Genomic DNA, 23,059 nt, shown 5'->3' with positions numbered 1-23,059 from the left:
CATTGCGACAATACTGGTAAGCATCTATCCATAAGGGATTGCTTCAACTGTGGTACATTACACAATGGAATGCTATACAGCCATGAAAAGCGGTGTGAGGTAGATCTATACATGATAACAGTAAAATTTTCCCAACTAAGTGAAAGCACAAGTTGCAGAAAAAGAACGTAAAATCTGACTACCTGTCAAATAAAAATCATTATAATTTTAAAATGTTAGTAAATGCATAGAAAATAGTCAAAAAATACATGCCAAATTTAACTGTGGTTTCCTCCAAGGCAAGGAAGAGTTTTTGGATGTGTGGGTATGTGGTTAGGGTGAGGCTGTCATTATTTACTTTTATGTAACATTTGAATTTTTTGCCATGAACATATATATTACTTTGGTAATCAAGAAAAGTCAATAAATATTACTTTAGACAATCCCAATACAAGCAGGACTACTGAAAGATGTGAACTGATGTTCTGAATTTCCAAGCACGTTGTGGATGAGCTTCAGACTGTTCTTGGTTTAGTGGGTTCCTTGTCTCCTTCTCTCAAGGCCAAAACAACCTAAGCAAAAACTCTTCCTTCACCTTCTACCTACAACTGAGCACTCTCCTACCCAACAATTATCATCCACAAAACCCAAGTTTATCTTGGTTGAGAGGTTTTTGGAAAATAAGACTTTCCCACTGGTTGAGAAGGGAAATTGGATAAAGCTAGCGTTTCAGTTCTGCATGGCACCTAAAGAACTCCCAAGCCAATTGACTGTGTATGTGCTCTGAAGAGACCCTCCCTGTCGGGGAAGGCCCTCGAACGCCAGTGGGTCAACATGGTGATAACATGCTATGTAGATTAACACACACATATGAAGTACCACGTTCCCAAGAGTTTCAGGGACATGCTCATTAAAACAAGGTATTGAGATGCTGTCTCAGGCACGTGGGAGACCAAAAGAAGTTTAGAGCCTTGGGTCAAAAAGGGCCTCATGAGAGAGATCGCTTGAGAATACGAGGCCGGTGATGGAGCTGGAAAGGACCAAGTCCATACGTTCGGTGTCCTGTCACCTGGTTGGGGGCCTGCGGGCCCTCACTCGCTGGTGTCTAGGGGCAGGCACAGTCTTGAGCTCCCACACCTGAGGAATGGCTTGGATACAACAGGAGCTGGTCCAAGGGACACTGACGCCATGGTGGCCCTGAGGGACCTCTTTGCTTTCCCCCTATAATTGCTTCAAAAACTGTGAGCATCCACACCTGGGTTCCCATAGTCACCTGTTCAGGACAAGCAGCAGAGAAGACAGGAGAAGGGATGTTGGGCAGACCAGTGGCTTTTGTGGAGAACTAGCGGGTGCCCCGTCTAGCTGCCCAGGTGTTGGGTCTGCCCGCCGCTTCTGCTTTACAGGCGGTGGGAGGACGCAGGCCTCAGCCAGACACAAGGCTGGGCAGCCACCAGGTTGTTGCTTTCACCTCCCCGTGGCACAGCTGTCCTGGGAGAGGACTGAGGGTACCAGGGAATCTCATTTGTAAAACAGGTTTCGTTTTCTCACTTAACAGACACACCTGGTGCTTCTATTCCACCTTCTTTCACCTGTGAGTGGGTTGCTTCTCCTCCCATTCACGGGAGCTTCGGGATAATCTGAACCCCAGACCCAACCCCTTCCCCTGCCTCAGGGCAGTAGACTCAACCAGCCTCCAAGGTAAGATGCTTTTTCAGAAGGGGGCGTGGCGGGGTAGTGAGCAGTATTGGGAGGTGGAATGGAACACGGTGATGCGCAAAGGGAAAGCAAAGAATGGGCTAAGGCAGCTTCCTGAGTTCACTAGAGGTGACATTTACCTACCACGTAAATGTCTGGTTGACTCACCTGCTTTGGAAGGAGGGGTCCAGGGAGACGGACGCGTTCAAGGCGAGGCCGAGGCCTGGCTTTCCTGGCTCGCCAAGTCTGCTGGAATCACCTGCGGTCCCCCACTGCCAGGACTGCTTCACATACCTCTTCAACTTCTCATCTCTGTCAAGAGCGTGCTGGAAATGGCCCTCCTCCCCTCTGGGACTGGCCCTCTTCCCTCTGGCTAGAACCTGGCTCAAATGCCCTTCTCTTTCTCCGTCCTCTGTGGCCACAGGTCTCGTTTAATGGCCCCTTCCGCACTGAAAACTCTCCATACATTTCTTTTAAAACCTTTTATTCAATAATATATACTTTTAAAATTATAATATGTAACCGCCCATCATGCCATATACGCCCCGTGCCCCCACTGGAGTCTGTGGTCAGGTAGTTAACATGGTCTGCTGGAAAAAACAGGCGGCCACGGGGACGAGCCAGGGGCGCGGGGGAGCAACAGTAACCACCATTTCGCATACCCTTCACATTTCCCATGCTTTCTGGGTCAGGAGGAAGTCAACAGGAAGCCAAAGGCGTGTGAACCTTTTACATTCAGAAGTGAGGTTTGATATACGGTGGTGGGCTGCCCTTCGGTTGGTCTAGTTCGTGCTCGCCAAACCTGCCACCGTTTTGTGTCTGCTCACGGAACGTGATCTCTCTACACACGTTAAGACGTTTGATTTGGTTCTTGTTCTGCTTATGGAAAAGTGGGAGGAACCGCAACAGACCTGGGGAGAGAGATGGGAGGAGGGGAAAGATGGCATTAATCATTCTGACCCGGAGTGAGGACAGGCCTCCACTGGCGTGTGGCTCCCTTCTCTTGGGGAGCACTGGGAATGGTATACAAGCCTGACTTTCCCACGGCACTTCGTGGAAAACCGGGTAAGAACTGACTGGTTTCAGGTTTCAAATAGCACCCTTTTTCTTCCTCTTCTAATCACCACTCACAGAGGCAGTCTTGGTCCCAGCCTTACTGTGACCGAGTCCCTCCCCTTTTCTTGGGTTCTAGGGTCCAGGACGCTAATCTAGAAGCACCAAAGCCTCTTGTCTATTCTGTGTAAGTCAAGCTACAGGTTCAGCAGCCCAGCTCCAGATACCCATCAGACCTGAACCAACTTACTTATGTCTTGGGACCAAGAATCAGATGACTGTATTTACAGAGGGAAAGGGCCCAGTTCACTAATAAAGAGCAAAAATGGAGCTCAAATATTTTTAACTCCCCCCTGGAAGGAGCTGTCTGGCATGGCCTGAAAACCTCGTTCCTCCTTCCATGTCCAGCACAGCGGAGTGGGTTGTGAGATTCCAGCAGAACTCTAGAAGCAGCAGCTCAGAACGGTGCCACAGCAGGGTACCGAGAGAAAGGACAATGTATCTGGGAAGCTGTCACACAGAAACATTTCATGACCCAAACTTTCTTTGGGTACGGGAAGGGTTCTACGCTTAGTATTTGAGAAAGGCTGCATGGTACGTAAGGTTAGAAATGACTCTTCAGCAGATGATTTTCAAGCATCCCACTCCACAGAGGGATCAGTGAGAAGCAAGCGCACTGATGAAAGACTCCACCATCTGCCAAACAATGGCGTGTGCCCACTTGTGTTGCAAGAAATGGGGCTGGGGAGAGGTTTTCATAAGTGCAGAACACGCTCCCACAAGGTAAAGTTGTGCAATGAAATGGTCAATCCCAAGCAGGATTGGCAGGTTCTGAGTGATACAATTCAGAAGCAAGTACCAAGAAACAATCCCCACACCACCCTAGTCCCACCACTTCTGCTAAAGTCAAGTCTTCACACCAAGGTGATTAACTGCAACCACCCGCCCACACAACTTCACAGTTCAAGGTTTATTCCTCCTCTCCCCCAAGAGACAGGAAATACAAGTTTAAGGTCCTCATAGCAGTGGCTTGTTTCCCACTTGGGAAGGCTGGTGATTCTCAACATGCTGGTGATTATCAACATTTTTATTTATGAAAACAGGATTTAACATGGCATTTTTCTTTCCTCTAAAGGGCAGCAGCACATAAATCATACATCAGTCATCCAGTGATACAAAGAGGTGGTCAATTGTGTCTGAAGTAGTCATTAGTAAAGGATCACAACCCAGGCAGTGTTGCTTTTCTGCAAACAGAAGAAAATAGTCGGCTCCATGTTTCTTGAAGACTTATCCAAGCTTTCCACTGGGTGTCAAGATTTCTGTCCCAACCTCTTAGTCACCATTTACAGCAAGAAAAGCCAGCAAGTGAAAAACTGTTAATTTATTGATTCAATGAATTTTTTTAAAAAAAAAAACAATCCCCAATACATGCAGTTCAGGATTAAGTATCACATTTGTAGCACATTGTTGATTCTCTACACAAAAGTATGCATCACCTGTATAATCCCATAACATCACTTCCCCCTGCCTCTACAATACCTGGTTGGGGTCATTTTCACTGACACATCCACATAGCTCCAAAGCATATGTTATTACTGGTTTTCTTAAGCCAGATGTTTCCTCGCCACCTCCCCTCCCCTCATCCCCACCCTGGGGTTAGTTTTAATGGCAAGATGTCACTCAGTCTTAGATTCATTAAGCTCACTGACAAACTTTGGCTTCTTGTGTGCTCATATGGACCCTGCTTTTGCTTTCGGGTTTATATCTCAATGGCCTTGACTCTGATCAGTTACTATCCACTCCTGTTAATTTGTAGGAGGGAAGATTGCTTTTTCCTGTGAGTGCTCATGCAGTAACACAGGTTCCTACACGAATCATTAATCTGAACTGGCATTAAAGGAGACTGTCAACGGGGCTCTCTCAGATCCATTTCAATGCATATGTAAAAATTCTTCCAATTGTTTGTGTCCCAAAATAATTTTGCTTCCATCCTCATCAAAGCAGCACCTGGGAGAAGCTAAGTCATTTCCCTGAGTAGACGCAGACTGAGATCCACGGCCATGGGCTGGCTCTCTCTGGGACTCAGCATCTGCCTCAAGAGCACCACCTTGCAGTCCCACTGGAACCAATCCTGGGGGCGTTCCAGAACTCAGGGCACGTTCCAGAACTTGAACTTTGTGCTCCCTTGCTTTCTTCCCTCAAGAAGTCATGTTCCCCCCACCTCAAGATCTACCTTTCAACTGTTTTTACTGATTCCCTTTCTTCTTTTAACATCCCCCTCTCCTGTCCTCTCTCCCTGCCCCCAAGGATTATAAGCTCTTCCGTCTCCTCTAATCAATCAGTTGGAAAGCACCTTCCTTCTTTGCAAGGGAATACATAATGCTTTGAGCCTCGTGAGTACCAATGTGCTGGAGAATGCCTGTGAGGAGACCCAGCAGAGTGACTGATGTTCACGTGCCTCACAGAACTGGCTCTGGCACTCCTCTAAGTGGTAAGATGACCCGGGAATGCTTGGTCTGCGTTATACACTCATTGGCTTCTCCCACCTGGTCACTTACCACGGGGCTAGGATAGGACAGGGGCAGGCCAGATGATAGGATCACGGGGAGAGTGAACTGCAAGCAAACCTGATGAAAATATTTGCACTTCATCAGTTCTGCTCTCGCCATGGGATTTCTCAGCTGAAGCAAAACCTTGCAGTTATGCTCACCTGTGGCCAATAACCTCTGATACACCAATCTGTATTTGGCACGGGAACCTTCTGTTCTCACCATACTGGGTCTATGTTCTTGAACACAGGCAGTACCTGAGATGACAGTGTAACACTACCCTGTTCCCCACATTTTTTTGCTTTTCTTTAGGAAATAATAGGTCCTTATCATAGGCACTTTTAACCTGTTACAAGGTAATGAAGCAAACAAAATGTCTAATGAAAATTACTGAGATGAATTTAAGAAATAATATGCTAACCGAAAAGGATATTGGGTGGGTAAATCTACCACAGCTTTGTCTAAATATAAGATTAGACTCACTCACACACACGCACGCTCTCATCCCTCTTTTGGAACTCTCCAAGACTGCCTCCTAACCCAGGTAAATACTCTAAAATCTCAGGGGAGCTAGGTCCATCTGGACACAAAATGGTTTTGGAGATAGGTAAAAGAGGAAAGGTCTGGACAAGACTCAGTTCAGTTTGGGAAAGAACCACCCACAGTCAGTCAGCCAGAAGTTGGGTGTCAAGAACAGACTCAGAAAGGAGCATTTTAAACTCAGTTATTCTATATGTCTAAGGCATGAAGAGAGGTAAAAAGTATAGGTGGTGGAAAAGTAAACTGTATGCATAAAATGGAAGAATTACTCCTTTGCCAAGCTGCAGTCACAGAACCCAAGGACAGGCAGGTGAGCTGTTTTTGCACCTACTACACATCATGACCAGAGGAGAGACAGAAGTCAGTCACCTGACTCTTCTCCAGCTGCTTTTACTGCCTCTGGGGAGACCCAAGAGAAAGAAACGGGGTTACTACTTCACCAAGACCCTCCAGTAGGCTTCCTCTGCCTGGTCCAGACCGGCAATTTAAAAAAAAAAAAAAAAAAAAAAGAAGGGTGGGGGGAGGGAATGGGTGACAAAGGAGGAAATGGGTGGGGCAGGAAAGACACACAGTGGCATATCTCCCTGATAAATAATAACCAACAGTTCGGTGTTGCCTAGAAGGGCACATTAGAAGGCTTTTGATAATCCCAAACACTGAGTTTTGCTGCCTGACATATCAATATAGGTTCACTCAAGAGCTCCTGTCTTGTTTTTGATTTTCAGGTAGAACAAATGTATACATTAATATACAGAATGTGCAATGAAGGCAGGTACATTGGTATGAGAACCTTAACTGAATGCATTTCCTGGCTTTGGGATCTTGTTTTATTTGAAGTTCCCACTGACCAAACAACAAAAATAGAATCTACATTTAGAGATAGGACCCGCTACCAATACCAATACGATTTTATTGGGATATGGAATGTAAACAGATGTTTTCAAACACCCTAACCTTATAAAAATGTACGGCATTATTAAATAGTAATAAAGGAGTCCTGAAGTGTGATGTGGTGGTAGACACCTTGAGCTCCAGCCTAGTGTGAGAGGTCCCCACAGCTGTAGCACGGCCCTGCAGCTGGGGTCAGGGGACTGCTTGCAAACCATGTTGATGACAAGTCCCCAGAGTGATATCAGCTCTATTTTTTTAATTTTCTTAAACAAAATATAGCTTCCTTTGCTAACGTGAAGGCTAGCACAATGGATCCCAAGCTTTGATACTTGCCCCAGCAGCTCCACTCCTTTCCCCAAGCCCCTTGTATGCTACTCTCTCCGGTCGCTCGGGTTATCGGTGGGTGGCCCTGCCCACACAACTCCAGTCCCTGCACGTGAGAAAGACTTCTCTCTGCCAACACATTCATGTATTACCTATCAGAGCTTAAAAACGCAGATTACCCTGATTACAGAGGGAAACTGTTTCTCATGGGGATAAAAAGGGGTAAAGCATGGGAGGGGAGTACTTGTTTTTATCCCACCCAATCCGTCTTTCCTGAATAAATTCTAATAAGGATGCTTTTCTTTCTCCCTCCCTGACCTCCCTGAAGACTGACTTTCCAGCTTTAGTTATGGTTGTGAACAAAAAGTCTTTGTTTCAGAGACGTGCGTTAAAATAGGTGCACACACAGGGATGTGCTGGGAAATGAAGTTTTCCTTAAGAGGCTGGAAAAAAAAGCTACATGAAAAAAATAGCAACAAGATTTTATGGTTAGGCAAATCAACGAAGGTTACACTGAGCTCCAAGTTATGCACTTAGCATCCAACTTTTGATGAGACAGATGGACCTGTCCATGGCATCAGAAGGTTTAAAGTGATGCCTCCTGACATCAAAGGGGACTCCTGTGAGAGTGACTGCAGTTTGCTCCCAAATGAATCACTTAGAAGAAAACTGCAGGGATGAGGTACATTTCCCAGAGAGCTCATGTCATTAAAAAAAAAAAATACATAAAACATGAATTTGTAAAAGAGCTTAGAAAAAAAAATACTGTCACTGTTTTAGTATCTCCTTTTCGTGAATGAGGCTGGTGTGTCACTATAGACTGCTGACATTTTGCTAAAACTTGAGCCTGAATCTCACCAAAGGAAACCCAGACCACAGTGGAATAGATAGGAAGTCAGATATTCAGAGCTTGTTGACTTGAACAGGTTAATTCAACAGTGGTCTCCTGTTAAATAAAGGTAAATGTACAACAACTCCGAGTCTCTCATCTCCCATGCATTCCAAAGGGAAAGTCCCCTCAGATACCCAACTATGTGCATCGTCAGGCTGCCAAACAGCAGTTCCCTGTAGACTAGTGCTGGGGAGTTTCTTTCTTTTTGACAGACTTTTAGGTCTTTACTCTTCTTTGCGTTTAGAAGGAATGGCTAGAATTTCTTTTTATCACACTGTAGTTTTCCTTCAAGGTTTGTGTTTGGTTGGTTGGTTTTATTGGCAAGCATCAATGCCGCATTACCCGTCGCTTTCCAGTCTTCATCGGGCCGCCGTGAGACCACTGGAAAGTACAGCATTATCTGCACAAGGCTGGGACTGCTCCTTCACCACGGGGTCTGCAAGAAAACAGGAGGACAGTCAGCAGAGGCAGGGCTGGCCAGTGCCAGGGGAGAACACCATAACAGACCCAACCTTCTTCCACAGTGACATAGACACAGGCTACCAGGAAGTCAGGGTCAGGAGGGCAACCAAAATTACAGACACTGAGGAATGATCAAGGGGAAATGCTCTCACAATCAACTTGTATACCTCTTCAGAGTACAAGTTCAACTGCTAAGCCTCAGGAAAAAGAGAGGCACAGAAACACCCATTTCCTACTGTTCAAAATTTCTACTGATTTTCTTATGTGTTGTTTTTCCTTGAATACTAACATCATATCCAACTCCCATTTCTTCAAAGTATGTGCAATAGATAGTAAACACTTCAGAGGAAAGGGTGAATAAAAAGAGTTACTAGAAGAACTATCGATTTTAAGCAACAGTGTAAAAATTTTTTTATAGAAGTATAATATGTATTCAGAAAAGTAGAGAGATCATGATTTGCATAATATAAACATCAGTGTTCTTAATTCAGTCAAACTCAGAGTGTAAAAATAGCTTTCTGTGACAGAAAGACAACCATTTACACTTGTCTGAGGTCTGGAAGAATGAAGGGTAACACCTTTTAAATCTGCTGTCTACTAATGCTTATGGGTTACCAGGCTCAAGACCACAGAGCAATGTATTCTTCAGGCAAGATTTAGTTAATCTCCAGAGAGGAAAAAAAGGAGAAGGAAAGAGCATATTGGTCAAGCAAGAGGTAGGCTGAAAGTTCTCTTCTCACTTCAGACAGAAAATTGAGACAGATCACTTAACCTCCCTCACTCTCAGTCTCCTCTGTGACTGGACTAAATGACGTCACACTGCCTTTAACGAGAGGAAAGTCTGGGACATACTTTATCAGTGGGGAGAACCATACACATGCAGACCGATAAGCAAGTGCATAAACTGAATATACACACATACTTTAAAGTGAGACCTAGGAAGTCTGTAATTCAGACAGGATTTTAGCGAGGTCCTGCCATACCTGCTTTCCTTTCCTCAAATTCCTTGTATTTATTTATCTTATTTCCTTCTTTAAAAATATGCTATGGTCACCTTACTACTTTCAACAAATCACTTTTTTTTTGAGGGGGAAAAAAAAATCTTTGATTAGGTTTCCACACAAATGTATATATTTGAAAACAAAACTTTAGATACTTGTCATCTATCAACTCAGGGTCATAGGCAATGGTCATACAGATCAGACTCAAGGGAACTACAGCGAACAAGCAAACACCTTTGGGCAACTAGAAACAGATCTGCAGAGCTGTTTCAAGAGTCGAACTAATGAGGCCAAATCCCAAGCATGATTCATCCAAATACCCAGAATTCTCTTGTCTGGCCTCAAAGATAAAGAGTAGAAGAATTTCCCTTTGACAGATCAGGTCCCTGGAAACTCACAGAAGTATGGGTGCTCCATGGCCTCTTTGGCAGTCAGTCTCTGTTGATGGTCATATCGCAGAAGTTTGTCCAGAAGATCTAGGGCCTCAGGGCTGACGAGGTGTCTGTTCTCACTATGGATAAAATTTTCCCAGCGTTTCCGTGAATGTCTGAGAAGAAAAGGAAAGCATTGGTATTCTGAGATTAAATTCAACAAGAATTCTTACATATTAGGGTTAAAGCCAACAGAGTCTTAGAACACTGTGTTGATTACAAGCTCATTAAATCTCATTCTTAATGTTACCTGTCCCCCCCCCATAGTTATGATCACAGCATCCTCAAACAAAACAGTGCTCTGTGACTGATACACAGAATTAATTATAATGTCTGCATCTGATTTAAACTTTGTAGAACCTTTCTAGATAGTTTTTTATGCCCCAGACTTTTAGTCAATTCTGGGTGAGGCACGGAGGTAGCTGAGTAATCTTTATTGTTCAGCAGATATATTTAAAGAGCTAGCTTCAGAAACATGGAGGTTCCATAAAATTACTGTCTGAAAATTGTCAACACAACATCTACGTTTCAACACTATTGTACTGTATCTGAAAATATGCTTTAAAATTTGCTCCCTTACAGAAAATCCATTACACAGAACAAGAAGAAACTACAAATCTCTTACTGAAAGAAGAATCACAGCTTTCTAAGATTTTCCATTAAAATAAGCCATATGCTATTCCAGAAAGTTTTCTGTAGCATGATTTTGTCTTCCATTTTCTACTGATAAACAGGCTATCTCTTAGAGAAGTAAAATGATTAGAAGACACAATGCCCAAATTTCTCAAGTTAAAAAATATATACGGGGAAAAAAAAGAATATTTCAATTCTGATATAATTAGAAAGGAGAAAGAGCTTTAGAAAGTGATTTCAGCTAACCTTTTCACTTCTGAATTGGGTAAATTAAGACCCTCTTTCTTTCTCTCTCTTACTTACTGTCCCAGGATATCGTTGAAGTGTGGATCTAGGTCTATGTGATACTTCTTCAGATACCCATACAGCTCATCTGTACCCAGAACCTTGGCAATGCGAACAAGCTGAAACACAAAACAAACTGACCAAATTACTGAGCACAGCCCGCGGGGATGCTGGACCAAAGAATTAGGAGACTTCCACATCACTAAATTTCCAGGGAACAGATACAGATCTGAGCCCGGGGCGGAAAGGCAGCAGACTCACAGATATGAAGTTCACATGAATGCAAATTTCCAAAATGCCTTTAAAATGATAACACAACTTATGACAATAATATTCTAGAGGCTGATGATTATGGGAACATAAAACCTAATGATTAGAATCTTTTTTTTTTTAAATAAATAAATTTATTTATTATTTATTTTTGGCTGCGTTGGGTCTTTGTCGCTGTGCTCGGGCTTTCTCTAGTTGCGGCGAGCGGGGGCTACTCTTCACTGCAGTGCGTGAGCTTCTCATTGTGGTGGCTTCTCTTGTTGCGGAGCACGGGCTCTAGGCACGTGGGCTTCAGTAGTTGTGGCTCTCGGGCTCTAGAGCACAGGCTCAGTAGTTGTGGCGCATGGGCTTAGTTGCTCCACAGCATGTGGGATCTTCCCGGACCAGGGCTAAAACCCGTGTCCCCTGTATTGGCAGGTGAATTCTTAACCACTGCACCACCAGTGAAGTCCCTAATGACTAGAATCTTGTTTTATTAGACAAGGAGGTACCTGACTTCCTCATAGACACAATTTGGAAGTTGGGCAGAACACAGCACACTACCTGTCTCTATCTTTGGGGACCTCAGACAAGATTTTGTGAAACTCTTTACCCTGAAGAAAAGCTTATATGCAGATACTGGATGATATTTAGTGGCTCAACAACAGCATCCCTATCAAGATGCTATTTTCTTGGCATCTGCCCCCAAATGGATAGGAGCCAGATGATGTTTGCTTACCTGGTCATAGTTATCCTGCCCATGAAAGAAGGGCTCCTTTCGAAAGATCATGCTCGCTAACATACAGCCCAAACTCCACATATCCAGGCTATAATCATACATCTGAGGAAATAAAGACAACCAGTCAGTTAAGGGTGTTACAAATATCATTTTTCTGATCTGAGTTTCTAGGTTTCTAGTCTTTAGTTGACCTCTTCAGATATTTTAAAATTCAAAGCCAAAAAAAAAAAGTAGCTGAGAAAAGTCCATAATTATCATTTTGGGGTAGAATAAAGACTGGATTTTATTTTATTTTATTTATTTATTGGCTGCATTGGGTCTTCGTTGCTGTGTGCGGACTTTCTCTAGCTGCAGCGAGTGGGGGCTACTCTTCGTTTTCATACGTGGGCCTCTCACTATGGTGGCTTCTCTTGTTGCGGAGCATAGGCTCTAGGTGAGTGGGCTTCAGTAGTTGTGGCACGTGGGCTCAGTAGTTGTGGCTCACGAGCTCTAGAGCGCAGGCTCAGTGGTTGTGGCACACGGGCTTAGTTGCTTTGCGGCATGTGGGATCTTCGTGGACCAGGGATGGAACCCTTGTCTCCTGCATTGGCAGGTGGATTCTTAACCACTGTGCCACCAGGGAAGTCCCAAGTCTAACTTCTTGAGCCAGGTGACAGATTCCTGGGAATGGTACCCAAAAGGTGGCAAACCTTTTCCCCAAAAGTAGTGAGGTCGTGGATGGAATGTAGGCCCAGTTCTGTAGCTGTTTTTTCCTAAACTGTCTCCCCGGGAACCAAGATCATCTACAATGATCCTGGATACATACCTTTTGTATCCAAGACTGGCTTTTAAATGTATCCAAATTGACTAAATAAAAACCAGGAAAAAGAAAAAGCCAAGAAAAGCCCTAGCAAAGGTAAAAAGAACCCAGAGGTGCTTCACTAACATTTTACCTGATAGTCCACAAGGAGCTCTGGTCCCTTGAAGTACCTGGAGGCTACGCGGACATTGTACTCCTGGGCGGGATGATAAAATTCCGCCAGACCCCAGTCTATCAGTCGCAGCTATAAATACGACAGAAATAAAACATGTGAAAGGAGTGTCTCCAGACGCCTGTGTCTTACAACAAGGCCACATCTAATTAGGTAACAATTATTTGGCCACATAAAAAATGTTAGCAAGTGCACTGGCTAAAAAGATACACTTTTCAGCAACTGCTAAGAGGTCATTTCTAGAGCAGAGCACTTGGAATCTTATTTGCTTTTTCTTTTTTAAAATTTAAATTATCCTGGCTTATCATTCTCTCTAGATCAATAAAGCTTAAGGTTGTCTTCTGCCTCCATACCAGCTGCATGTGTTAACATACCCCCTCATTACTGACAGCTTTCATTATAAGCTCTAGTCATTAACAGAAAAGGTTGGGGACATGTGCCCCACTCCAGGATTGAAGCATTGCTCTAGCTTTTCATTAATCTAACACTAGCTGATTCATTTACTCACCAGTCAGGGACAATCAGAACTGAGAACAGAAAATAGGAGGGACCCAAGTATACTTTTTAAGGCCAGGCAGGTTGGTCTGAGGGTCATTAAGAAAGGAAGTAAAAATCACCAGCTGTAGTTTCTGTCTTGAGGCCCTCCAGAAAATCATGACCAAAGTAAACAAGTGACTACAGTCAGGGTCAGCTGTCTACTCTTCTTGTGTACTATGCTTATGTGAAGTAGAAACCAACACTGGAGACTAGAGAAATAACAACATCACAAGTCTGCCCAAGAAAACAGCATGGGTCTTCAGAAACTACCTAGGTACTGGCCAGAGTTTTGATTGTCTCTAAGCCTTCCAATGAAAGGCTTTTCACTGCCTGGCTGTAATGGTACCTTTTTCTGTTGGTGATCTATCATGACATTGTGAGGTTTCACATCCCTGTGCATGATTCCCTTGCTGTGGCAGTAATCCAGAGCCTATTAGATAAGAAAGCACAGAGAAAAGTAAGCAAACCCTCTACCACCCCGCAATGCAAGCATATTCTTTTTATTTTTTTCTTGATTCTGAAAGCTTTTATTGAGCATTGTCAAATTTGTAAGCTTCATAGGTATGGACATCATATTTATAAATGCCCTTCTGTAAGTGCTACCATAGATGTGAAATTCTTGCCTTTAATATCATCTTTGAAAATGTTAAATTGAGAATTCTGTTAACATTTTAAGAATTGGCATATTGTATTACTGCAAGAGATCTGATTTTCAGCATCTGCAAGCACATTCTTATTTGTTTGCGACAGCTTGATCTGAATACAGCCTCTCAAGGGGCAGCCTTACTGTCTGTAACAAAAGAGAAAAAACATGCTTCAGAAGGCACCCCTTGCTCTCTGAGCACACTATGCTGGCAGCTGGTAGAAAGGGGGCTGTGGAGAGGACACCAAGGGCTATGATGAAGGTTTCTTAAAAAGGGGGAATGATATACTTCTTTAGGTGCTCCTCTCCTACTTGTAGCTGGTAGCAATAAATCAGCCACCTCGATTTAGAAATCATACATTAATCTGTTGGTCTAATTTGATGAGTTTAAAACCAGATCTAGGAACCACACTGGAGTCACTTCTGAGTTCAACGACATGAAAAGAGTACATGTGGACATGAAGAATGACATCCAAATATATCTGCAATATGACTTGTCGTTTAGATAAGTGTCCCATGTGGGTTTTCTAGATTAACATATATTCTAATATTAGTATTTTCCTTAAAAATAATCCCTGAGCCAGTTGGTCTTTAAGAATTATGTTATGACTCTACAAGTCAATGATTTTTTAGTAAATTCCTCAAGCTGTGCCACCATTACCACAATTCATTTTTAGAAGTTTTTCATCATCCCAAGAATTTCCCTTAAGCCTGCCTGCAGTCAACTCCCAATCCCATCTACCTCCTACCTCCTTCCTTCCTTCCCCTCTCCTCCCAACCACTGCTCTACTACCACCTGTTGCTACAGATTTGCCTCTTCTGGACAGTCATCAAATGAAATACAACACACAGTACTTTATCTTCTTTTGCGCAGCATACTGTTCCTAAGATTCATCCATGTTGCTTTTTTCATTGCTGAGTAGTATTCCATTGTATAAGTACACTAGTTGAAAGACATTTGGTTTGTTTTAACTTTTTGGCTATTGTGACTAATGCTACTTATGAACATTCATGTACAAGTCTTTAAGAGGACGCACATTTTCATTTCTCTTGGGTAGATTCCTACGGGTGAAGTGCTAGGTTGTATGTACGTTTACATTAAACTTTTAAAGAATCTGCCTAATTGTTTTCCAAAGTGGCTGCACCATTTTACATTACCATCAGCACCATATGAGAGGGTTCCAGTTTCTCTACATTCTTGCTAACATTTGTTATTATCTTTCTGATTACAGCTGTTCTAGTGGGTTTGATGAGGAATATCATTGTGGTTTTGATTTGTATTTCCCTAATGAGTGATCAAGTTGCATATCTCTTCATATACTTTTGGGCTATCTCATATCTTCTTTGGACAAATGTTGATTCAGATCTTTCACCCATTTCTTATTTGGGTTAAGTTTGTTTTTTGTTTTAAACAATATAAAACTTTGCTCCTAAATCTCCCTTTTCTAACACAGTAACTATTTTCATAAATTTCAATGTTGGGCCCTTTGGCTTGTCTTAAAAAGCATTTGAAGCCTACATGAAGCCCATAATATACTCTTTGAATAATGATAGCAACCCATAATCGTATGGTACCTACTATGTGCTTGACACTGAGAGCTCTTGCAAGGTGGAGTTTTCCATGGGACAAGATTAGGGTTTCTCGACGTCAGCACTGTTGACATCTGGGACCAGATAATTCTTTGTTGTGGGGAGTGGTCCTGTGTATTATAGGATGTTTAGCAGAATCCCCAGCCTCCACCCATGAGATGCCAGTAGTGTCCCTCCAACTGTGACAACCAAAAATGGTTCCAGACATTGCCAAATGTCCCCTGAGAGACAAGTTAACCTGGTGGAAAATCACTGGACTAGACTAGCAAGGGCACTGTACCAGGCATCGTTAAGTGGGAGGGAATATATAATCCAGAGAATGATCCATAGAACCAACAATCCAAGAATAAGCAAACTTTGCTTTCCCCAGACACAGAAGAGTATACAGTGTACAATGCTTTTCATATGAAGGTCAAGAACAGGGAAAACTAAGAGATATGGGAACATATGTATATGTATAACTGATTCACTTTGTTATAAAGCAGAAACTAACACACCATTGTAAAGCAATTATACCCCAATAAAGATGTTAAAAAAAAAAAAAGAACAGGGAAAACTAAACTGTGGTGGTACAGGTGAGAATATAATCTATGCAAGGAGAGAAATTTTTGCACTATTTTTGCACTATATGGTAGCCACCAGCCACAGGAGGCCACTGAATGCTTGAAATGTGACTAGTGTGACTAAAGAACTGAATTTTTTATTTTACTTAATTTAAATAGCTACCTCCGGACAGTAGCTACTGTACTGGACAGCATAGTTCTGTGTCAATGTGGGTGAAGGTTTCACACTTAAGTAAAATCAAAAAACTATACCCTTAGGATTTATTCATTTCATCTATGTAGGTTCTACTTCAATTTAATTTTTCTCTTTGTCTTATTTTATACCAACAGTTGCAGCAAGATTCCACAGTGGCTCTGTGGCAGTGCTGTAGAGAACCATGGCTCCTGAGGACACACCTCCCGAAATCTGAATCAGGAGCTCAGACCTGGTGGGAAGCCTCAGCGAGTCACTGAGCAATCACTCTGCAGCCCTCAGCCTAGTTCCTTCTGCATTTTCTACATTCCACCTACATTTCCCCTCTCCCATCCCCGTTTTTTTTTTAATTTTTTCTTTTCTATGAGAAAATTTAGCAAGTGTTGATTCTGTTATTTTGCCTGGTCTTTGTCCAAAGGAATAAACTAATTAGGACCACAGTACCTGAGGTGTGAAAAAATACCTGATGAAAGCAGAGGCTGAACAAATACAGTAAGGGAATAAATTCTTTTGCCACTAGTCAGATTCCCTGTGGAGTTATTAACTGCTTTTAAATTCCATGGGGGAATTATTTCAATTTAAAAATTTGATCGTTTCTGACCATTAAGCATGAAAGAGGTTTTTCAAGTTTCATCTGGGGCTCTGCCTCATTAGCACAAAGTATGACCCACCGCATAGCTGCTACCCCCAGAAGGCAGAGAGGACATCAGACACTGCCATCGGAACGACCAGCCTGTATCACTGCTATGCTGTTACCTGATCTAAGGACAACTGCACTAGGTTATATATCTTACCTTTGGTGTGCTAGTTAACCACAAAATCTTAATACCTTACTTAAAAAAAATAACCAACTGTGAGATTTGGATTGCTGCTCTCACGGAGTGAATGCCTGGGATTTTCTGAGAAGCCCTAGGAAACAGACTAGCCTGACAGTTCACAGCACTGCAAACCTCTGCCCACCAAGGCCTTCCATTCTAGCCCGGAGGGGATATGAAGAAAGGTAGAAAGGTGTGATAAACCAAGCTCAACTTTCTTCATCTTTCTGATCTTAATGACAAAGACTCATTCGCCATAGGAGTGAATCCACCACCTTGGCTCGAATGATTAGTTTGTGTAAGTGCTTGTAAGAAAACACATTCACTTCACATAAAGCTAGTCCTTCAAATTCCCATTCCTTAAAGCCTAAGCCTTGATTTAACTTGTATTTTCTTCGAGCAGCTGTTCATAATCCCATCAAAACTCCACCTTGACAATTTTCTTCAATAATACCAATACCTTAGACACCTCTATATTCTTATAGAGGTTCTTAAATTGAGACCCATCCATTCCACCCTATAACTTTATGTAATGATGTATATTTTTACATGCATTGGTGGCACGGGGGGCGGGGTGGGGTTCATAGCTTTCATTAGATTCTTAGTGATCCATGACCCTAAAAAAACACTGTATTCCATTTTACAAACCTTTTTAGAATTCTTTACTTAAGCATTTACCTAACCAAATTAAAAAAGATCATTCCTCTGTCAATCAATAACACTCGAAAATTTCAGTCTCCTAGAAGGTCCACCCATCACCTCTTCCTGCATGTTAAGGTTAACAAGCCGGGGCTAAATGGGTGGGTTATCGCATACAAGAAGGGGACTATGAGAAATGGCAAGAAAAGGATGTAAAATGCCGTAAAATGCCCACCATCCCTGTATGCATGTCCTTCCACGATGTGACTTCAATGCTCTGCCCATGAAAAGTGGAGTTTACTTCTCCACCCTTTGATTCTAGGTTTGGCCACATGACTTGCTTTGGCCAACAGGGCATTAGCAAACGTGACACAAGCAGAGGCTTGAAAAGTGCTTACATATATCGCGGTTTGCCCTCTCTTGCTCTTAGGACCTGATGAGACCACCATGGGAAGCAGCCCAGACCATCCTTCTGGAGAATGAGACCTCAGCTATTCCAGCTGCCATCCCAGATACGTGAATGAGGCCATCCTGGACCATCTTGCCCTAGTCAAGTTGACCCAGACCAAAAGACTCACTCAACCTACTCACTGAATTATGGGAAATAATAAATCATTTTTAAAAAGTCACTAAGTTTGTGGTGATTTGTTATGTAATGAAAACTAGTAGTAGGTATTAATTAAGCAGCAAAAACAAAACAAAATGAAAAACAGTAAACAAAAAACCAAGGACCAACAAGAGTTATGTTCTCACCTCTGGTATAATGTCCCCTGTACCACTAACTTAACCATTTTTCTCAGTTCCACTGAAGTTTCTATGTAAAGAGTCCACAATGGAGGCCTCATTGTAAGTTAACCCCCCATCCCAAACCAAAAAACACCACTAAATTCTCTGGGTATCAAGAAATATTCTTGAGGTCTCTGTGTCCTCTTGAAAACTTCTTTAATGAATAATCCTGAAAAATTTCACAGTTTATGTCACTTACTTTAAGTAGTTCATACATATAAAACCGGATATCAAAGTCTGTCAGGATCTGGTAGAGTTGCTGAAACAGATTTCAGAAAACATTAAGTTAATTTAGTCTTATTGCATCTTGTTATCCAAAGTTGGTCATTATTCTCTGTAAACTTAGTGCTTAAGTCACTGAAGAATCCCACCACTTTTTACTACCTGATCTGGAACAAATGAGGGCAAAGACTAAAGACAAGGGTCTAACACTTTGGTTTTCAGAAGAAAAAACGAAAGGAATTCCAAGGGGAGAAGAAAAAAAACCATTTACACCAACTTGGATCTTTTAAAAACCTGTGTAATGCTCCATGATATCAACACCCACAATTACATTATTATGAAGTCCAAGTTGTCCAATTGTCCTCATATTCTTACTGAACTTCAAACAAACTATCCCCACTGCAGCACCACAATTTACTTTAGAGAACCAGGTTCCGAGCAGATAGCAGAATCTGAAAAACTTCATCAGCCCACATGGTAAAATGAAGGCAAGATAGTCTGTTCATGAAACCCAAGGAAAATGAACTGCTATAGCATTTGGAGATGGCAAGAGACTAAAAAAAATCTATAACCTCCGCTCCCTCAAACCCACTTCCAGGCTGGAAAAAAGAACACTTCATAGGCAAAAACTGATGGCAGCTAAAGACGTAAAATGTTTAGGGGGGAAAAAAAGGAGTGGTGGAGTGAGATGTTTAAAAAAAAGGAAGGAAGGAAGGAATAAAGGGAGGGAGGGATGGATGGATGGATACCAGTTCTGAAAATGATTCCAGGCCTAAATGACATACCAGTGTAAGTTTTCGTAATTGGTAATCCAAAGACCCACTCACTGGGAGTTTTGTCTTTTTGTTTAATTTCAATTTCTAAGAAACGGAGTAGAATTTACGCATCCAGGTTCATTTAAATCATCACAAACCCCCATCAGAAACTATATCATTATTTTAGACAATCAATTCCAAGTAAATCTCTTTCCCCATCAGTCCAAGCAGCACCTTCCGTAAAATTAATCAGTACACCTTTATTAAACCTATTTTGTTTCTCTCTTTACTGGAAGACTCAAGCCATGTAGGGAATCTCTCCAAGGAGCACAATGCGTTTGTGTAAAAAAGGAGGGGAAACTAAAACTACACATGCATATTTGTATCTGCAAGAACGACTTTTCACTGTGTACCACTTTATATTTTAGATCCATGTAAACATACTACCTGTTCAAAAAAATTTTTTTATGAAAAACAACAGATTTACCAAGAATCGAATCCAACATTTTCGAACACCAGGACTTAGCCTCTTTCTCAAATTTCCCCTTTTAAGTAAGAGTAATTCTCCCTCCAGCTTAGTAAGAGTGTCTGATTTCACTCATGGCACTGTAGAAAATGAACACATACTTTCCAGTATACTGGTGGTGGCTTGGAGCTGCTCCACCACTGAAGGCTGACCCTGCTTGGGACTGAATTGTATTTAGGCCCAACGGCATGAACGTGCCACCACTTCTGCTCCCGAGAGACTCAACTGCATAACAGCTAAACACCCAAGTGTTTTGTTCTCCCCCAGCTCTGCATAGCGAGAAAGGCTTCTCAGCAGCACACTGACAGTCTGTATGTACAGACACAGGCCGAAGATAACATCTCTTCGGGTGCCAAATCAGCTCTTCCTCTGAGAGTTAAGGAGATCACTCCCAGAGACTGTGCCAAGTTGAACCTCAAGTCAATAAACAGACAATGAAAGTGAAAAGGGCATTTTCTAATAACCCTCAGAGGGCTAGAATATTCTATTTCCAGAAAACAAACATGGGCTATTTTATTATTTGGACCTTTATCCACGGAAGGCTTTCCTCTCATACCATGCGGTATCCATCCCAAGCATCCATGCGAGTATTAAGGGATAAAAACAAATGTCCTTGGGCTGCCAACACAGTATTTCTAGCTACTCTAACCAATATCAATTTTATGTAACACAAAAAACACTAGCTGACTTATAGGGTTTAGGTCTAATACATTACAAAGTCTTGAGTGACAGGCTGATATTCACTTTCGGTTTTCAGGAGCTCTGGGAAGGAGACCAAACTACACCTGTAACATTTTACCACCCGGGCCTGAAATTTAGGACTCACCAGAGTCCAGGGAGTACCTTCCTCCAACTTTTGTAGCTGTTTCTCCACTGCAGCCCCCAGGAGTTCCCCACTCTGACCAAAGAAACCTGTCTTTGCCACCTCTGTTCTTCCCTCCCCCATATCTAGAATGCCTGCCCCTCCCCCTTAAGCTGGTAAAGTCATAACCATCCCATCCGGGTGCCACAGAGCCCACAGTGGTCTCGTCCTTCTCTGAACCCCCAGGCTATTCACTGTTCTCTGGGGCGCTCACAGGACACCTACAGCAGCAGCGTGCCTAGAGTTAATGTTCTGCACTCGGGTACTGGCGGTGACCCGAAGTTCTCAGGATACTTTCTCACTCTGCTGTGAACAACAAGAGGCTTCTTCACCTTGCCCACACGCCAAGAGCCCCACGCCACCGACCCTGCGTATCGAGGCATATGCATGCTGGGGAGGAACGGATGCCACAGCTGCTGGCAGTCACTAATTTGGTGATTAAAGATCTCTGAACTTTCCCTCCCTCAGGCATGTCAAGGGTCCACCGTACAACTCTGTCTGTGGACAGCAACTCTGTCTGTGGACAGCAACTCTGTCTGTGGACAGCAACTCTGTCCTTGCACAGCAGAATAACATGTTTTATATAGCCCACACCACGTGTGGCAATTCTGTGCTTGTACACAGAAGGCAGTCAATAAATGTCTTTGATGATGCTCACTAGTCAATGGGACAAAATTAAAACTGTCTTCAAGAAACAGAAGTACTAAGATTCCATGACAAATTAGGAAGGGAAATTTCACAAGAAGCACACTTCTCCTCCATTTTTCTTAGCTACGTGGAGAACATCCTTAACCAACCAACTGCAAAATGTTGTCAGGAAGTTAGTTTTATTTACATTTTCATAAAGTAATTGACTTACCAAAAACAAAACAAGCCTATACTTCCCGGAAGATTACAAAGGTGCTGAGAAAGGAACTATTCACCAATCCTAGTTTGGTTCCAAAGCCTCAAACACACTGGCATTTCCCTAGAAGTCAGTTATACTCCAGGACTATTCCAAGGGCCCAAGGTAGAAATCTCCTGGGACTTTTAATTAACCTCAGAAGGTCTGAGAAGAAGAATGGGAAAAATGCAATTTGACCAAGAGAATCAGTGCCTTCTTGGTCTAAAATCAACATCCAGAAAGGAATGGCCACAAGTGGGCCTCACTCATGCTGTCTACACACAGTTCTTCAGGCTCCAGTCGTGGTGCAGCTAGATTCCAAGGCCCCATCCCTAACGACTGTCATTCAGGAGGACTTCTCACTTCAAGAAGGTTCCCAGCCAGATGTGGGAATCACCAGCACAGCAAACTCTCACGCTGCACACACAGCTTGCATATTCCCTGCCATACACAGCTCGGTCTACGTCCAGAAACCAGTGGTCCCCACGTAAAAGGAGAAGAAAAAGTGGGGGGAGTGCGAAATAAAGTAAAAGTGAAAGGTGCTGAATGCAGGAGGCACCCATTTTAGCACTGTTCACACATAACCCCAAGATCCAGAATGAAACCAAGGGCAACATTTTTAGAAACTTATGGAAGCAGAAAAAATCATTAATCAAGAACATCAAAGTTACTACAAATCACCCGAAAATGTCTTACAAAGAAATGACAAAATAATGTCAGTGATCTATAATAAAAGTAAATTTTGTTCCCCCAATTAAGGAAACTTTATTTAGTCTGTGAATGCACCATCTCCACATCAGACCCTAACAGCATTAACAAGGCCTCAAGATAATCAGGTAGTCAAGGCCTAATTCTATGTGAAAGATAAAAAATTTTCTACAGATTAATATGGGTCTACCATCTTCTCAAGATGGAGCCCATTTGGGATGTCTTAAACATTTTTTAAATGCCCAAATTATATACATTTTACTTAAAATATATACTTATTTTTATTGATACTTTTCCAAAGGCATAGAAAACTGAGAGGCATGTCTCAACAAAATCTCTTTCTACCTTAAAACAGTACCTTAGCTTCCTTGAGACAATTCTGAGTTTGGAAGTTTTCTGTAACTATTCATTCCAACTTTTAGAAACTGGCTTTTCCTAGTCATTTGCTTTCAAATTTTGTCTTTTGTTCTAAGTATCACCATGTATCTTTTATTATCACTTTGACATATATGAAGCATAACTGATGATTTTAAGGAGAAACTGACCAAACCAGTACCACTACCACAAAATAAAATATCAAGGGAAAAAATTATCAAGGCCATAGAAGATCTGAACAAGATTTAAATTAACAAGCTTGATATAA

At 42.4% G+C, this 23,059-nt stretch overlaps 1 protein-coding gene across 4 annotated transcripts in view; it reads right to left on the bottom strand.

The window, feature by feature from the left end:
• Window positions 1-2,141: 2,141 nt before the first annotated feature.
• The window catches only part of CSNK2A2 (casein kinase 2 alpha 2), a 39,109-nt gene continuing 18,191 nt past the window's right edge, over window positions 2,142-23,059 (bottom strand). The window contains exons 5-12 of one of the 4 annotated variants that reach the window (XM_012531309.3): window positions 18,660-18,719; window positions 13,578-13,661; window positions 12,656-12,766; window positions 11,724-11,825; window positions 10,754-10,854; window positions 9,785-9,933; window positions 8,266-8,359; window positions 2,142-2,585 (exon numbers count right to left, since the gene is read on the bottom strand). In XM_012531309.3, the coding sequence (XP_012386763.2) occupies window positions 8,283-8,359; window positions 9,785-9,933; window positions 10,754-10,854; window positions 11,724-11,825; window positions 12,656-12,766; window positions 13,578-13,661; window positions 18,660-18,719 (684 nt within the window). In that variant the 3' untranslated portion in view covers window positions 2,142-2,585; window positions 8,266-8,282. Of the gene's footprint in view, window positions 2,586-3,799; window positions 8,360-9,784; window positions 9,934-10,753; window positions 10,855-11,723; window positions 11,826-12,655; window positions 12,767-13,577; window positions 13,662-18,659; window positions 18,720-23,059 lie in introns of those variants that run through there. The other 3 variants (XM_033419063.2, XM_033419064.2, XM_033419065.2) reach the window with 3 other exon arrangements.

Source organism: Orcinus orca, chromosome 20 (genome assembly GCF_937001465.1).
Source record: "Orcinus orca chromosome 20, mOrcOrc1.1, whole genome shotgun sequence".
NCBI classification, from domain to species: domain Eukaryota; kingdom Metazoa; phylum Chordata; class Mammalia; order Artiodactyla; family Delphinidae; genus Orcinus; species Orcinus orca.
Note: the sequence above shows the minus strand (reverse complement) of the source record. Positions and strands in the feature narration are given on the sequence as shown.